General features: G+C 45.5%; 1 protein-coding gene across 1 annotated transcript in view; it reads right to left on the bottom strand.

Moving 5' to 3' along the window:
* The window catches only part of LOC142307378 (vomeronasal type-2 receptor 26-like), a 125,340-nt gene extending 111,610 nt beyond the window's left edge, over window positions 1–13,730 (bottom strand). Inside the window, exons 1-2 of the mRNA XM_075347055.1 lie at window positions 13,692–13,730; window positions 6,662–6,785 (exon numbers count right to left, since the gene is read on the bottom strand). Of these exons, the coding sequence (XP_075203170.1) occupies window positions 6,662–6,785; window positions 13,692–13,730 (163 nt within the window). The remainder of the gene's footprint in view (window positions 1–6,661; window positions 6,786–13,691) is intronic.
* Window positions 13,731–14,555: the final 825 nt, after the last annotated feature.

The raw sequence follows: 14,555 nt of genomic DNA, 5'->3' as shown, positions 1-14,555 counted from the left end.
CCTCCTGACTTGCTGACAATTGTGTCTCATCATCGTCCACCACTTGTTGAGACACGTTGCCAACTTCGTGAGAACGTGGCTGCTCAAATATTTGGCCATCTGTACAGACGATCTCCTCATGACCCACTTCAATATGAGCTGGCGAGAGGCCAGAATGTGTGAATGGAAACGTGAACAGCTCTTCCGAGTGTCCAAGTGTGGGATCATTAATGTCCGAGGAGGACGTGTACTCAGCCTGGTGGTAGGAAGGAGGATCAGGTTCAGAAATGTGCGGTGCAGTATCACGGCTACTGACACTTGACCGTGTGGAAGACAGAGTGTTTGTGGTGGTGCCAATCTGACTGGAAGCATTATCTGCTATCCAACTAACAACCTGTTGACACTGGTCTTGGTTCAAGAGCGGTGTACTGCTGCGGTCCCCAAGAATTTGGGACAGGACGTGCGAGCGACTAGATGTGGCCCTTTGTTGTGGCGAAATTAGAGCTTGCCCACGACCTCAGCCTCTGCCTGCACCACCATCACGTCCACTTCCTTGTTCCTTGCCAATGCCCTTGCGCATTTTGCAATGCTGTGCACTGCTGACGTGTATATTCACTACTTGTGCGTTATATCAAAGTTTCTGGAAATTGCACACAAGTGCACCTGTACGCTGCCACCAACAGGCACACACGTGCGGTTTTAAAAACCAAGCACGGACGCAATAAGAACCTAACAGGTTTTTTTGGGGAGCGACAATTACAGACAAGTCAGACACTATCTGGACTGTTTTACACTGTGTACACCAGCCCCAGATATGATGAAGGCTGGTATACGGTCACCACTACCCTGCCTGCCTGCCTGCCTGTATACTGGTACAATAGTCCTGACAAGGACTCTTTTGGTCACTAGCCTGTATTCAGACCTGGCTATACCCTGCCTGTATATAGCAACAATAGTCCTGAGAAGGACTCTGCTACTGTACTCCGACCTGGCTATACCCTGCCTGCCTGTATACAACTAGAATAGTCCTGAGAAGGACTTTTGGTCACACTGTTTGCAGCCCTGCAACTGAAAAAGCTATAAAGGGCCGCAAAGCTTTCCCTGAATCAGCGACACTCTCCCTGCACTGACTGTCTGGATAGCTGTGAGCAGAGCACAGCGCGCCGGCCGATATAAAGGCTCGGTCACGCTGTGCAGGCCAGCCAATCACTGCAATTCCACAACTAACAGGGCTGTGGCATTGCAGTGGTCTGCCAGCCAATCCCTGCATGAGGGCTGGCTCTCAAAAGAGCGCCAACATGCAGAAATGAAGACCACGAGTACAGCACGAGTATCGCGAGATTACTCGGTCCCCGCCGAGCAGCCCGAGTACAGCGATACTCGTGCGAGTTCCGAGTAGTTACAAGCATGCTCGCTCATCACTAATCTAGAGGCCTTTTTGCGAATTTTGCTCTGTGGTGGAACTAGCAAACTTGGCTGTGTCGGTCAACTTTGAAAAGAGGCTCTGTGGGGAAACTTTAACAACTTTGGATGTTTAGGTCAACTGGGAAAACGGGCTATGTAGGCGCCTTTTTGAGAATTGTTGCTATTTGGGGAAACCTTTCACTCAGTCTCTGTGGGTTGCAGACTGAAAATGTTTAGTTTGTTCATTCACTTCCTATTTACCGTATTTTTCGGACTATAAGACGCACCCTGGTTTTCGTGAAGGAAAGTAGGAAAATATAATTTGAAGCAAAAAATGTGGTCATGACACGTTGTTATGGGGCGAGTATCTGCTGCTGACCCTATTATGGGGGGTAATGTCCCCAAATTCTCTACTAAGGTACCCCATTCTGGTAATGATCCTCCTGCCTTGTGTATATATACAGTGCCTACAAGTAATATTCAACCCCCTGCAGATTTAGCAGGTTTGATAAGATGCAAATAAGTTAGAGCCTGCAAACTTCAAACAAGAGTAGGATTTATTAACAGATGCATAAATCTTACAAACCAACAAGTTATGTTGCTCAGTTAAATTTTAATAAATTTTCAACATAAAAGTGTGGGTCAATTATTATTCAACCCCTAAGTTTAATAATTTGTGGAATAACCCTTGTTTGCAATTACAGCTAATAATCGTCTTTTATAAGACCTGATCAGGCTGGCACAGGTCTCTGGAGTTATCTTGGCCCACTCCTCCATGCAGATCTTCTCCAAGTTATCTAGGTTCTTTGGGTGTCTCATGTGGACTTTAATCTTGAGCTCCTTCTACAAGTTTTCAATTGGGTTAAGGGCAGGAGACTGACTAGGCCACTGCAACACCTTGATTTTTTCCCTCTTGAACCAGGCCTTTGTTTTCTTGGCTGTGTGCTTTGGGTCGTTGTCTTTTTGGAAGATGAAATAACGACCCATCTTAAGATCCTTGATGGAGGAGCGGAGGTTGTTGGCCAAAATCTCCAGGTAGGCCGTGCTATCCATCTTCCCATGGATGCGGACCAGATGGCCAGGCCCCTTGGCTGAGAAACAGCCCCACAGCATGATGCTGCCACCACCATGCTTGACTGAAGGGATGGTATTCTTGGGGTCGCATGCAGTGCCATCCAGTCTCCAAACGTCACGTGTGTGGTTGGCACCAAAGATCTCGATCTTGGTCTCATCAGACCAGAGAACCTTGAACCAGTCTGTCTCAGAGTCCTCCAAGTGATCATGAGCAAACTGTAGACGAGCCTTGACATGACGCTTTGAAAGTAAAAGGTACCTTACAGGCTCGTCTGGAACGGAGACCATTGCGGTGGATTACGTTACTTATGGTATTGACTGAAAATAATGTCCCCACTGCCATGAGATCTTCCCGGAGCTCCTTCCTTGTTGTCCTTGGGTTAGCCTTGACTCTTCGGACAAGCCTGGCCTCGGCACGGGAGAAAACTTTCAAAGGCTGTCCAGGCTGTGGAAGGCTAACAGTAGTTCCATAAGCCTTCCACTTCCGGATGATGCTCCCAACAGTGGAGACAGGTAGGGCCAACTCCTTGGAAAGGGTTTTGTACCCCTTGCCAGCTTTGTGACCCTCCACGATCTTGTCTCTGATGGCCTTGGAATGCTCTTTTGTCTTTCCCATTTTGACCAAGTATGAGTGCTGTTCACAAGTTTGGGGAGGGTCTTAATTAGTCAGAAAAGGCTGGAAAAAGAGATAATTAATCCAAACATGTGAAGCTCATTGTTCTTTGTGCCTGAAATACTTCTTAATACTTTAGGGGAACCAAACAGAATTCTGGTGGTTTGAGGGGTTGAATAATAAATGACCCCTGAATAAACTTTTCACAATTTAAAAAAAAAAAAAAAAAAAAGCAATAACATTCTTTTCTGCTGCAGTGCATTTCACACTTCCAGGCTGATCTACAGTCCAAATGTCACAATGCCAAGTTATTCCGAATGTGTAAACCTGCTAAATCTGCAGGGGGTTGAATACTACTTGTAGGCACTGTATGTCCCTCATCCTTGTATAGCCCCATCTTGCTATATACTGCCATCCTGGTATGTGCTCCCATCCTGCTATATACGCCATCATCCTGCTATATACGCCATCATCCTACTCATATACCCCCATCATCCTGCTCATATACCCCCATCATCCTGCTATATGCCATCATCCTGTTCATATACCCCCATCATCCTGCTATGTCCTGCATCCTGTGGCTCACAAAAAAAATAAATAAACGTTTACATTTACCTTTCCTCGCTCCACGCAGCATCCCTCCTCCTCCTGTCTGCCGGCAGCGCTGTGTGGAGCCGGCCATGATCCCTGCAGCATCGTGATGTCCTCCTGTCTGCCAGCGTGACTGTGCCCACAGCGATGACGTCATCGCTGTGAGCACCGCTAGTTTCCATGCAACCGCGGCCGGCAGACAGGTGGACATTGCGGTGCTGCAGGGGAACGGTGAGTACATTGATTCACTGCACCCCGCGCTGATGATGATGCACGTGGAGCAGTGAATACAGCTGAGCATGATCACTCCAGGCTCTAGTTGCCAGGGGTGATCACGCAAGCTGGCTGTTTACTATGCGCGCGTCCCCGCCCATCACCCCGCCCACCTGTAGCGCCGGCTTCAGCGCTGAGAGATGGGCGGGAGGATGGGCGTGCATATGGAATGAGCGGGCCCACGTGGTCACGGCAGGTACTGCTGTAGCCTGCTCATGCCGCCGATGACCCGCTTCACCGCAGCACCCTCATTCCCCGCAGCCCTATATTCAGACCATAAAACGCACACCCCACTTTCCCTCAACATTTGGGGGGGAAAAGGCGCGTCTTATAATCTGAAAAATACGGTAAGCATGATTGCCAAGGGGACAGAACCCATTGAAATCACTTCCTTATCCACATTTGTTTGCAGATCATTTGTCCTTCTTTTCCCCTATTTTTATTTTCTTTTGAAGACCCTAGCCCTTACTACAACCATTTATTAACCATTTTACAGTGCAGAAGTTCAGATCTCCATTAACTTATATGTTCAGTGTTCCGGGCTCAAGTTTGGGTCAGGTTCAATGAACAAACTAAAATGTTAACTAAAGTAAGGCCAAACCTGGTGAACTAAAACATCACGGGTCCGCTCATCACTATCCACCAGTATATAAAATAGCAGCAGCAAATACGCCATTATTGGTGTAGCAGTCACATATGTCAAATCATACTAATAAAACACATGCAAAAATGGGTAGTACTGTTTGTGACATGTATGCTTTGTGAGGCAGACAGTTTTAAAACAAATCTGTCAGCAGGTTTTTGTTACCCTGCCTGAGCACAGGCCATTAAGTGATGCATCACTGGAATCACTCGTGACTGTCACGAGTAACAGAGTCCTGTGGTGTCCAGCTATAGGAGGTCACTTCGTTTGGTTATGCAAACTGCTCCCTGATCTTCTATTATTTCTGCCGTGTTTTCATCCCTTTCTCATTAGGACCCTGTGGAGTTCATCATCATTTCATCTGCCTTTCATCAGCACTTCCCTTTTTGTCTTTATATACGTTTACTTCCTATTACACAGTGCTAGTGATAGTTCAGTGCAAGCAGTCGGCTCGTATATATCTGGAGAAACTTTGTTGTTTCTGCAGTTCCACTCCCTGAGTCATCTGGAGATAAGTTATTTGTTCACTCCCCTGTGTCTTCTTTAGAGCTTAGTGGGGTTGACTAAGCACTCATCCCTTCCGTCCCTACCTAGGGCCCAGATCAGGGTCGGCCTAGGGTTAGGTATTTGGCTCGGTGCAAAGGTGCGGAACCTATCTATGGTGGAAGGGGACCCAGGACCCAGCAGTTGTCTTGGCCAGGGGTCACCATCTCCTTCTTCCCTAGACACAGGGTCTCCCTTCCCTTTCACCACTCACTGGGTACTTCCCCATACCTAGCATGGCAGTGACATATTTCCTTTGCATATTTTATTTTTTTTTACGTCTCTGTTACATGTTTAGCACAGTTCTCTGCTTCCTAAAAAGGACAAAAAATACAAATAACAATGGCAACAGGACAATTTACTGGTGTTGCGTGTGGGTACAGCAAAATAATAGGTGTGCAAATAAGTAGTACTGTTTGTGACACGCAATCTTTGAGAGCAAGTCATAAATCTCAATTATTTTTTGCACTATTGAGGCTTATGTAAACATGAATGCAAAAAAAGTGAAATGAAATTGCAGTAGCAGCACTTTACCCACATTGGTCAGGAAAGCAGCAGCAGTGGCTCTCCTGTACGTGTCCTCCTATCACTTATATCTGTTTCTTCTCTTTTCCTCACCAGTCTCCTCCTGGGCCGTCTCACACGATCTGTACAGTTTCTTTAGTGTTTTATGGCTTTCTCTTCCTATTAATTGATAAGCTGGGAGCTGTGACATCTTCTGTCTATTCAGATACAACACATAATGGCTGCTACATTCCCTGCCTCTGCTTTTAAACTGTATATGATAGTTTGGATTGGTTTTGCTATATCAAGTGCAGTAAGTTGTAAATTGTTAAAATTACGAGATTCAGCAAAATCCTAAAGATTCAAAAAAGTTCAGTTTGTATAAATTCAGTTTGCTCAGTTTGCTTTTCAGTTGATGGAAATTCTTGCTTGAAATTTGCTGGAGTTTGTAGTTGCACAAGTTGTATGTTATGTTTGTATAATGCGGTTGGTAGTGTCTTGATCTACGTCTTGTGCTGGACTGGACTACAACACTATTGGAGCTGCTGCACGCTCATTTGTTGGGATTGTGCATCAGACATGGGTAGCTATGAACTGTGGGTGCAGGGAACTGACCAGAAAAATAGTTTCATCCTAGTGTGTGATACTGTGCTTCTGAGCTGTGTATCTAATGTGTGATACTGTAGGTTGATCTGTGTATCTAATCCTATTCTGTGTGGTACAGTTTTGCTGAACACTGTATTTAAAGGGAAATTGTTATGAAAAAAAATTGTATTGAACTTGCAGCATAATGAAAATCACCAGATTCTCTCTATATGCGTCTTACAGAAGGTAGAACGTGAAGGTATCTTCCCCGTGCAATCGCTCTGCAGTGCCGGCGGCAGTCACCGTTCCACACAGTGCTAGTGCTGAAATCATGCACACCGAGCCTTTAATGACGTCCGGCTCTGCAGCATATGAATGTGGATGATGCTGCGGCTGAGTCAGTTTTCTATGCGGGTGACGGATGCCACTTACAATCCTCTCACTGTACATACCGGTGATATTGGATATCTCTCCTTCTGGACATGGGATGCAGTCATAGCAGCAGGTATGGATTGTCTCCCTCGCCTTTTTCCAGCTTCCAGGTAAGCATTGAGCTGAGCATCGGGATACTGGGATCTGAAAAAAAAAAGATGATAAACTTAACTGGAATGAAGAATGAATGAAGAAATTTGAAGATTACAATGAATTCAAACAATTTATGATTTGGTTCATGCAATCCTCGAAAAAAAATGGTGTAGCACGGCCGATCAGGGGGCTGTCATAGCCAGTGTAGCCAGTATAAAAGCTGAGGCCAAGAGTGCAGCAGATTTAGAATAGTGATTAAGAATAGTGAGAGAACATCAGAGCTCAGCAATAAACATTGAAATACAAAGTCTGAAAACATTGTATCACTAGTCAGTAAAATGTTCCATAACTGCATCACTGAAGAAGATGGAAGTGGTAATCTGGAAAATACAGCGATTCTAATGATAGGTGGCGGAGAAATAAAATGTGCCTGAGAAGCAGAGCCGCTCTCAGCGGGATTTATCAATGAGATGGTTTACTTTACATTTACAGTTTATTACTTTATTCTTAATGTACTAGAAATCAGCTGCAAACCACAGAAAGAGCAAATCTGAGATCAGTCACTAAAGGTGTGTCGCTTAAAATGTGTAGGGGCTGGATTATTTTAGTTTAGCAATTTTAAAGGGGCAGACGGTGGTTGGCCCGCTCTGCTAAGCCGCATTGTAGCACAGTGTTATGGTTGCTGTGGCTCTGGAGTCTATGTCCAGATTTCTTGCTACTGCACATGTGCGAGCACTGGAGACTAAGTCCTATCTTTGAGCCATTGCACATGTGCGGGTGACATAATCGCTGACACGAGGTCACATGTCTCTGACACCTTCTATGCCGATTGGTCGCTGGTCATGTGCTTGTGACGCTTTGCTCGGTGATAGGCCAGCGTGACGTCATTCCTGTCGTTCTGGCAGCGGATTGGCTCTGGTGTCCTCCATCTTGGATGAGGCACAGAGTCTATATAAGACCCTGACGCACGCCGCATGGCGTTCAGTCCTCTTAGTTCATGCATGAGAGTAGACGCTCTGTGCACGTCCCTCCAGGCATCTCTCTGTCTATGCTAGGTGAGCGCTACCGGCAGGGTAGCGTTCTTATACCTTACAGCTTCGGCTGCAGTCCATATCCTTACCTCTTAGGGGAGTGGACATAGGCAGGTGCCTGAGGCACATGGTCCGGCTGGGCCTTGTGATTCTACTCGTAGGTGGACGTTGCCGCTAGGGTAACGTTCCTTATACTGCGTCTGGCAGTTGTTCGTATCCTCGCACACTAGGGGAGCGAACAGAGGTAGGAGCTTTGTGCGGCTTATGCTGCTGTCCGTCTCTTTTGCACCACTAGAAGAGCGGACCTAGGCAGGTGCCATATCTAGTGGTTCGTGTCCTCGCACACTAGTGGAGCGAACGCAGGTAGGAGCTTTGTGCGGCTTACGCTGCTGTCCGTCTCCTGGCACCACTAGAGGAACGGACCTAGGTAGGTGCCATTTCCCACTCACTGCCTTTGTCTCTGTGATTATTAACAGAGACCATTCCACACACCCTCCAAGTAAGGGAGGAATTGCCTTATTTACTAATTATATTCCTCTGTGAGTTTAACAGAGGTATTGCACTCTGCCATACTCTGCAGCAGTGTCTTTGCACGGTGGACCCTGACTGTCTGATACTCCTTTAGTTTTTATTATCAGACAGCCCCCCGTAACACATAGTGAGCTTCCCACTGGTACTTATGCTTGTTATTCATGTGACGGTTCATGGACAAAGTAGTCAAACTAGTGAGTTTTTGGCCTCTACTTACAGCTTGGCGACAAATTTTACAGATCACATGAGTTGGGTGATCCTTTGCGATGTCAAAAAAGGACTAGGCAAGGCAACTATTAGAGCCCATGCGACCTGCAGAGCCACCCCGACTTGTGCTCAGAGGCAGAGTTGTGGCTGAGGATGCAGTTGTTGACCTGCTTCCAGTACTCCGTCTCTGTCCAGGAAGGTGCAAGGTAACCTTGTCATCAGTTGCATCCTCCTCCACCGCCTCTGCTGACCTCCTCGAGTGCCTGACTGTGAGTTGACAGTAAGTGGGATCTACAACATCATCATCAACCGGTGTGTTTGCACTCCCCTCGTCCTCAGACCTACCCTATTCCTGCCCTGACAGAATAGTTAAGTTGTTATTTTAATCAGGTATCTGAGTCTCAACGTCATCAGTATGTTCCACATTGTCTCCACCAAGAGGAGTTAAACTTTGGGAATGAGGGTCTACATTATGCTCAGAAACTTAGTCATCAGGGCCTGAAGCAGACTCACAAAGCTTCTGGGCATCACTGCAGACCATTTCCTGGTCTGTACTCACTGTAGCTTGGGAACAGACCTCTAATTTCCAGGCTATAGTGTGACTGAACAGCTCTGCAGACTAACCCATCTCTGTTACCCCATACTCTGCAGGGCGGGTAGAGACTTGAGAGCTGGTAGAAAGCAAGTGCGATTGGGGTGACAACTCAGAGGACTGTTGTTTTTTGGATGTTGAAGTTGAGGTGGAGTAGAGGCCACTTGTTGGAGCCCTTGAGATCCATTCAAGCATGTTCTTTTTTTGTGCATCATCTACCTTTGTTAGAGTTGTTCGGTTCCGTAAAAAAGGGAGTACATAATATTGTCCACGGAGAGCAGTAGACATCTTACTTTTGCTAAAAAATGGCCTTTCTTCAGCAGATGATACTGTAGCTTTACCACCTACCCCACGCACACAATTTGTTTTTCCCTTTCCAGCAAAAATGGACAGGTGTGTAGAATGCACAGGTGCTGTAGGTAGCTGGACAGCAAAAGAACACTAACTTAGCATCCCAGACACTTTTAGTATGCCACTAAGTGTCAGCACTGTCTGCAGTTAAAATTGTCTAGCAAAAATGGACATGTGTGTAGAATGCACAGGTGCTGTAGATAGCTGGACAGCAAAGGAACACTAAGTTAGTATCTCAGACACTTTTAGTATGCTACTAAGTGTCAGCATTGTCTGCAGTGAAAATTGCCTAGCAAAAAGGGACAGGTGTGTAGAATGCACAGGTGCTGTAGGTAGCTGGACAGCAAAGGAACACTAACTTAGTATCTCAGACACTTTTAGTATGCCACTAAGTGTCAGCACTTTTTGCAGTGAAAATTGCCTAGGTAGCTGGACAGCAAAGGAAGCCTCACTTTCTATCCCTGTCAATCAAAAAATGCCTGAGCTGATGTAGCCAGACGCTGTTATAGAAACCCCTGCACAGCATTGGCATGGACCTGCCTAGCAACAATGGCTTTGAACGGCTGTAATGCAGCCCTGAAAAGGGCTGAAATTACAAGTAGTCCCTAATCCCTAAAGCACTATGTAGATTGCACTGTATGTCTATAGCGCACACAGCAGCTGCAGCGAGAGCGGGAGCGGTGACAGTCAGCCACCCGCAGCAGAGAGATAATGGCGGCGATGGGGAAAATGGCCGTGTCTTATAGGGCAAGGACATGTGACATGCACAGCCTATGACACAAGCCCTTGCTTGTCAGGCAAAGCTCCACTTTGCGGTGTGTGTCTCTATGATTTGCTGACAGCCTGGCCCACCCCACTGTACGCGCGGTTAGAAAAAAAAAAAAATGGCGATCGGCATTCTTTTAGCACTCAGCAGCAGCACTGATCTAAACCCCTTCCCCCCAGCAGACTATATGCTGAATTTTGATAATATCATGATTCACAGTGACTCACACTATTACAGTGAAAAGCCAGCTAGTAACTAGGTACGCTTTTTGGTGATCGAACGTAACTCGAACTACCGAACTTTTAGCAAATTGTTCGAGTTCGTCGAACGACTCGAACACCCCCAAAATCACTCGAACATGAAATTGGCGAACCTCAAACCTTGAACATCACTCATCTCTAGCCACAACACCGCACTGAGTCTTTAGAAAGGAGACTGAAAGAGGGTGAGAGACGGAGGCAGCTGGTGGAGATGGTGGGACAAAAGGAGTAAGGTTGCCGGGAGAGTACGGTTTGAGTACTTACGGGACCGAGCACGGATGGGGTGCAGAGACCTAGTTCAGGAAGATGCTTTAAGCTTATCTGATAAATCTGCCTGGTGAGGCAATCATCAGGGTTCCTCACCAACGTTAGTGTCTGGGGCACAGCAGCAAAGAAGGAACCCACGGAGCTAAGACAGAGGTCCAACCAAAGAGAGGTTTAAGATGCCTGCTATATGGGCTAGGACTGTGACAACAGGAGGGGACCCCAAAACGCTTCAGGCTACAGGGACCCACCAATTAAAACAAGGAGCATGGAGGAAGGTCTCACCCATCTCTACAGACACCTCTTGCCTCTGATTCACCTGGGACCGGCTGGAGTCCACCCAAGGTGCCGGGAAGCAGCATTTCTGGGGATCTTTAAGAACTGTGAGTAAAAAGAACTTTGAACCGCAGCCCCGGTTTTGTCCATGTAATTTCTGTTGCCGCCGCCCTGCACTTCAGTGCCATCAGCCGTCTCCATTGCCCTCATCCTCCCTGGGGCTCGCTCCACCTGTGGGGAGCTGGACAATTTGGGCTGTGTGAACATCAGCAGCGGCGTCTAGTTCCTGGCCGCACACCACAGGTGGCGCTGCAAAGCATCCCCCATTCCTATCCATCACCGCTCCTGGGAGAGGAAAAGTCGCAGGAAGGGTTGCCAGTGGAGGAGGCCGAGACCCCAGTCACTGCTGCAACCGGTGACACGCTTCCCAGGGATCCTTGGCCCTTCTTCCATCCCTTTTACATCTACACCCGTTTGTTTGTCTTTTTCATTTAGCCGACGGGGCCATGGGGCCAGGTCAGGCCAGTCACAGCAACCCCACAAAACCACTGGCTTGGTGACCAGTAACCCCTAAGGTCCTGTGGGGTGCTACACACTGTTCTGCAGCAACACAGTCTCTGAAATGGAAAGCAACCCCTTTGAATATAGTTTTGCTGTAAAAGAGGACTTGCACTTATCTATGTAACTAGGAAAGCAGGAGAGTAGAGGAGCTGGTGCTGGTGCTGTCAACCCCAGCATATAACATGAAACAGTTTTTGGCAGTGTTCACTGGCAAGATAAGGGTTAATGAGCAGCGCTGAAACTTGTAGTGCAGTAAGAGAAGATAGGCACAGAGAAAGGATGCTGTTCATGACGCCAAACTCGGCCTTTGTAAAGGCCCAGGGACAGGGGACCCCAAATGTTCGATATGTCACAGTTGCTGTTCTTGTAGGAGAGTACAGGGACTGTGTTCCCTGGGTTGTCTACAAGGACCTGATGTCCGGCTATCCAGTCCCACACAGTATCCACAGCCGATGGATTGACCACAGACATGCTCTCGGGGATAATAGTCGCTTTAATACAGCAGAAACCAAGAAATCCAACCCGGCATGTATGTTTCACAGTCTCTCGTGGATAGGCCATGGCAAATACAGCTTGGAGTTAAATACTGAAGTACAATTAGGGTTCTGGAGCTTTAAGAGCAGAGATTTTTTTCAGATGTAATACTGGTATGCTTTTAGAAGCAGATCCAGAGTCTCTTGCAACTTAGCGGGTAGTAGTCTTTATTCAAAAATACCCCAAAATTATTAAAAAAAACCCTTTATTTACTATTGCTAAAAATTCACCTTAGAAAAATACAAACAATCAAATTAATATCATAATTAGGTAAGCATACATATCAGACTGATATAACAGTCAGATGTTCACTTATATACCTAATCCCTCAAAGCTCTACCTAAATAAACCAACAAGCAGATAATCTCCACCCTCAGATGGAGATTACCCCAGGTCATAAAATTCCTGTCCCCTTTAAATCCCTAATGGCTACACACAATGATGGTATAACAGAGGGATATTGATAGAGGAAAGAAATGAAAGCAAGAGATAGTCAGGGAATTGAGAACATCTGATATAAGAGACCTTATTGTACAGATATGCACATATATATAGACCACAGTTTTAAAGCAAAAATACTGTGTTCTCTTTAAACTGTCTCAATATAAATATACATAATAGTAATACCTAATAATGATACCTCGATAAACCAAACACAATTATATAATTAGAAGACAACCTTCCCAAACCTATATTTCTTACTACCAGTATCCATTAATCGCATTGGCGTCATCATCATAATAAAGACTAATATAGCCTTGACATTTGCGTTAGCCTCTCCATACATATTGTAACTCCATGATGGAATTTATAAAGATTCCAAACACGTCAGTGGCATAATCTTAGAGTCTGCCCTTCGCCTGACCCATTGGTGTAAATTGTTTGAAACCAGCCAAAACATCAGCATAACACGAGTCCAGTTAGATTAACAGTTGTTAGTACAGGTTAGTAATGTCCAGATTCCTGAGAGATGGGTCAGATACACATTACATATCCACTTTAAACTCCTTCTCTGTCTGAAAAAGGAACTCCAGGGGGTTAGTAGGATTAAGATTTAGTATAAGGTATGGGCGGCATTTAAATACAAGTAGACCCAGCTTAATTTCCGGATATCCCTGTCCCAGTATCCAGAGACACTGCGCATGCGTTACTCTACGCATATAGTTTAGGAATGCAAACTAACTAAGGGGTTTGCATTGATTCCACAAAGGGAGAGAAATCCATCCACCGCTTCACAGTGGCATTCACATGCACTGTTCCACGTTAATAGCTTAAGGACATAATTCAGCTTAGAGTTTTGCGTAATTTGCGTACTCAAAGCCAAACATCCATCCGTGGCTTTGATAGAAACACCCTTTGCTTGCCAACCTCTTTTGCCATTCACAATATACTTTATCTCCTCAGGAAATTATTTTTACTTATTTGACCCTCCACATAATATATAGAGGAGAGAAGGAAAGTGAAAAGAAAAAAGGGGGAACAAAAATTACCCCCAATTCACTGGCAAGCGTAATATCATAAACATGTACATGCTGAGAATACACAAACTTGGCAGATATAGACCTAATCAAAGCCCATACATACCCATAGGTTAATCTGTGGTAACATCACATTCAAAGCCATAAATTCCCAAGATGCAAATTATTATGAGGAGGGTATACTCTTCTCATTTTATCGAAATTACCATTAATTAGCCCCTGAATAAGGAACCCCCCACCAAAATGGTCCGATTTTGTTGGGATGGGTTCCATCCCCCTCGTGACTGTTTGAGGTTGGAGGGTTAAGCTTATATGGAGAAGTTAGGGAATGCCAAATCTAAAAATGATGTGTGCTTATTTGTTTAGCCTGGTTTTGATATTGGTGGACTTTATTTGTATTTTGCATCATGCTAATGGTTGCCATATTTCTTTTTATTCAGGGGCTAATTAATGGTCATTTCAAAAAAATCTTAGATGCAAGTTTTCAAACTGATGATGAAAGACATACAACATCTAAAGATAGATAACAGATTTGGCAATATCTCTAAGGAAGAAAAAAAGGCCATCGAAGAACTGAGGAACAACAAACAGCTAATCATCAGAGAGGCTGACAAAGGTGGGAACATGGTCATTTAGCCAGTTGATCAATATATTTTGAAAGCCAATAGACAATTACACAACTCTATGGTCTATGCTGTTTTACCTTCAGATCCCACACAGGTTTTCAAGAGGAAGTTGGATACTATAATTCACCTGGCATATGAAGATAATATCATTACCAAAGGTGAGAAAAATGTTTTGTTGGTATCCAAACCGGTTGTTCCCACCCTGTATTTTTTCCCCAAGGTCCATAAATCTGTTGCCACCCCACCAGGTAGACTGATCGTGGCAGGAATCGGGGGCCACAATGAGAGAAATTGCTCAGCCATTGGTAGTCAGAGATCCTACATAAAAGGGACACGATACATTC

The sequence above is a fragment of the Anomaloglossus baeobatrachus genome, chromosome 1 (assembly GCF_048569485.1).
Source record: "Anomaloglossus baeobatrachus isolate aAnoBae1 chromosome 1, aAnoBae1.hap1, whole genome shotgun sequence".
Classification (NCBI taxonomy): Eukaryota; Metazoa; Chordata; class Amphibia; order Anura; family Aromobatidae; genus Anomaloglossus; species Anomaloglossus baeobatrachus.
This window is presented reverse-complemented; position numbering and strand designations above follow the sequence as displayed.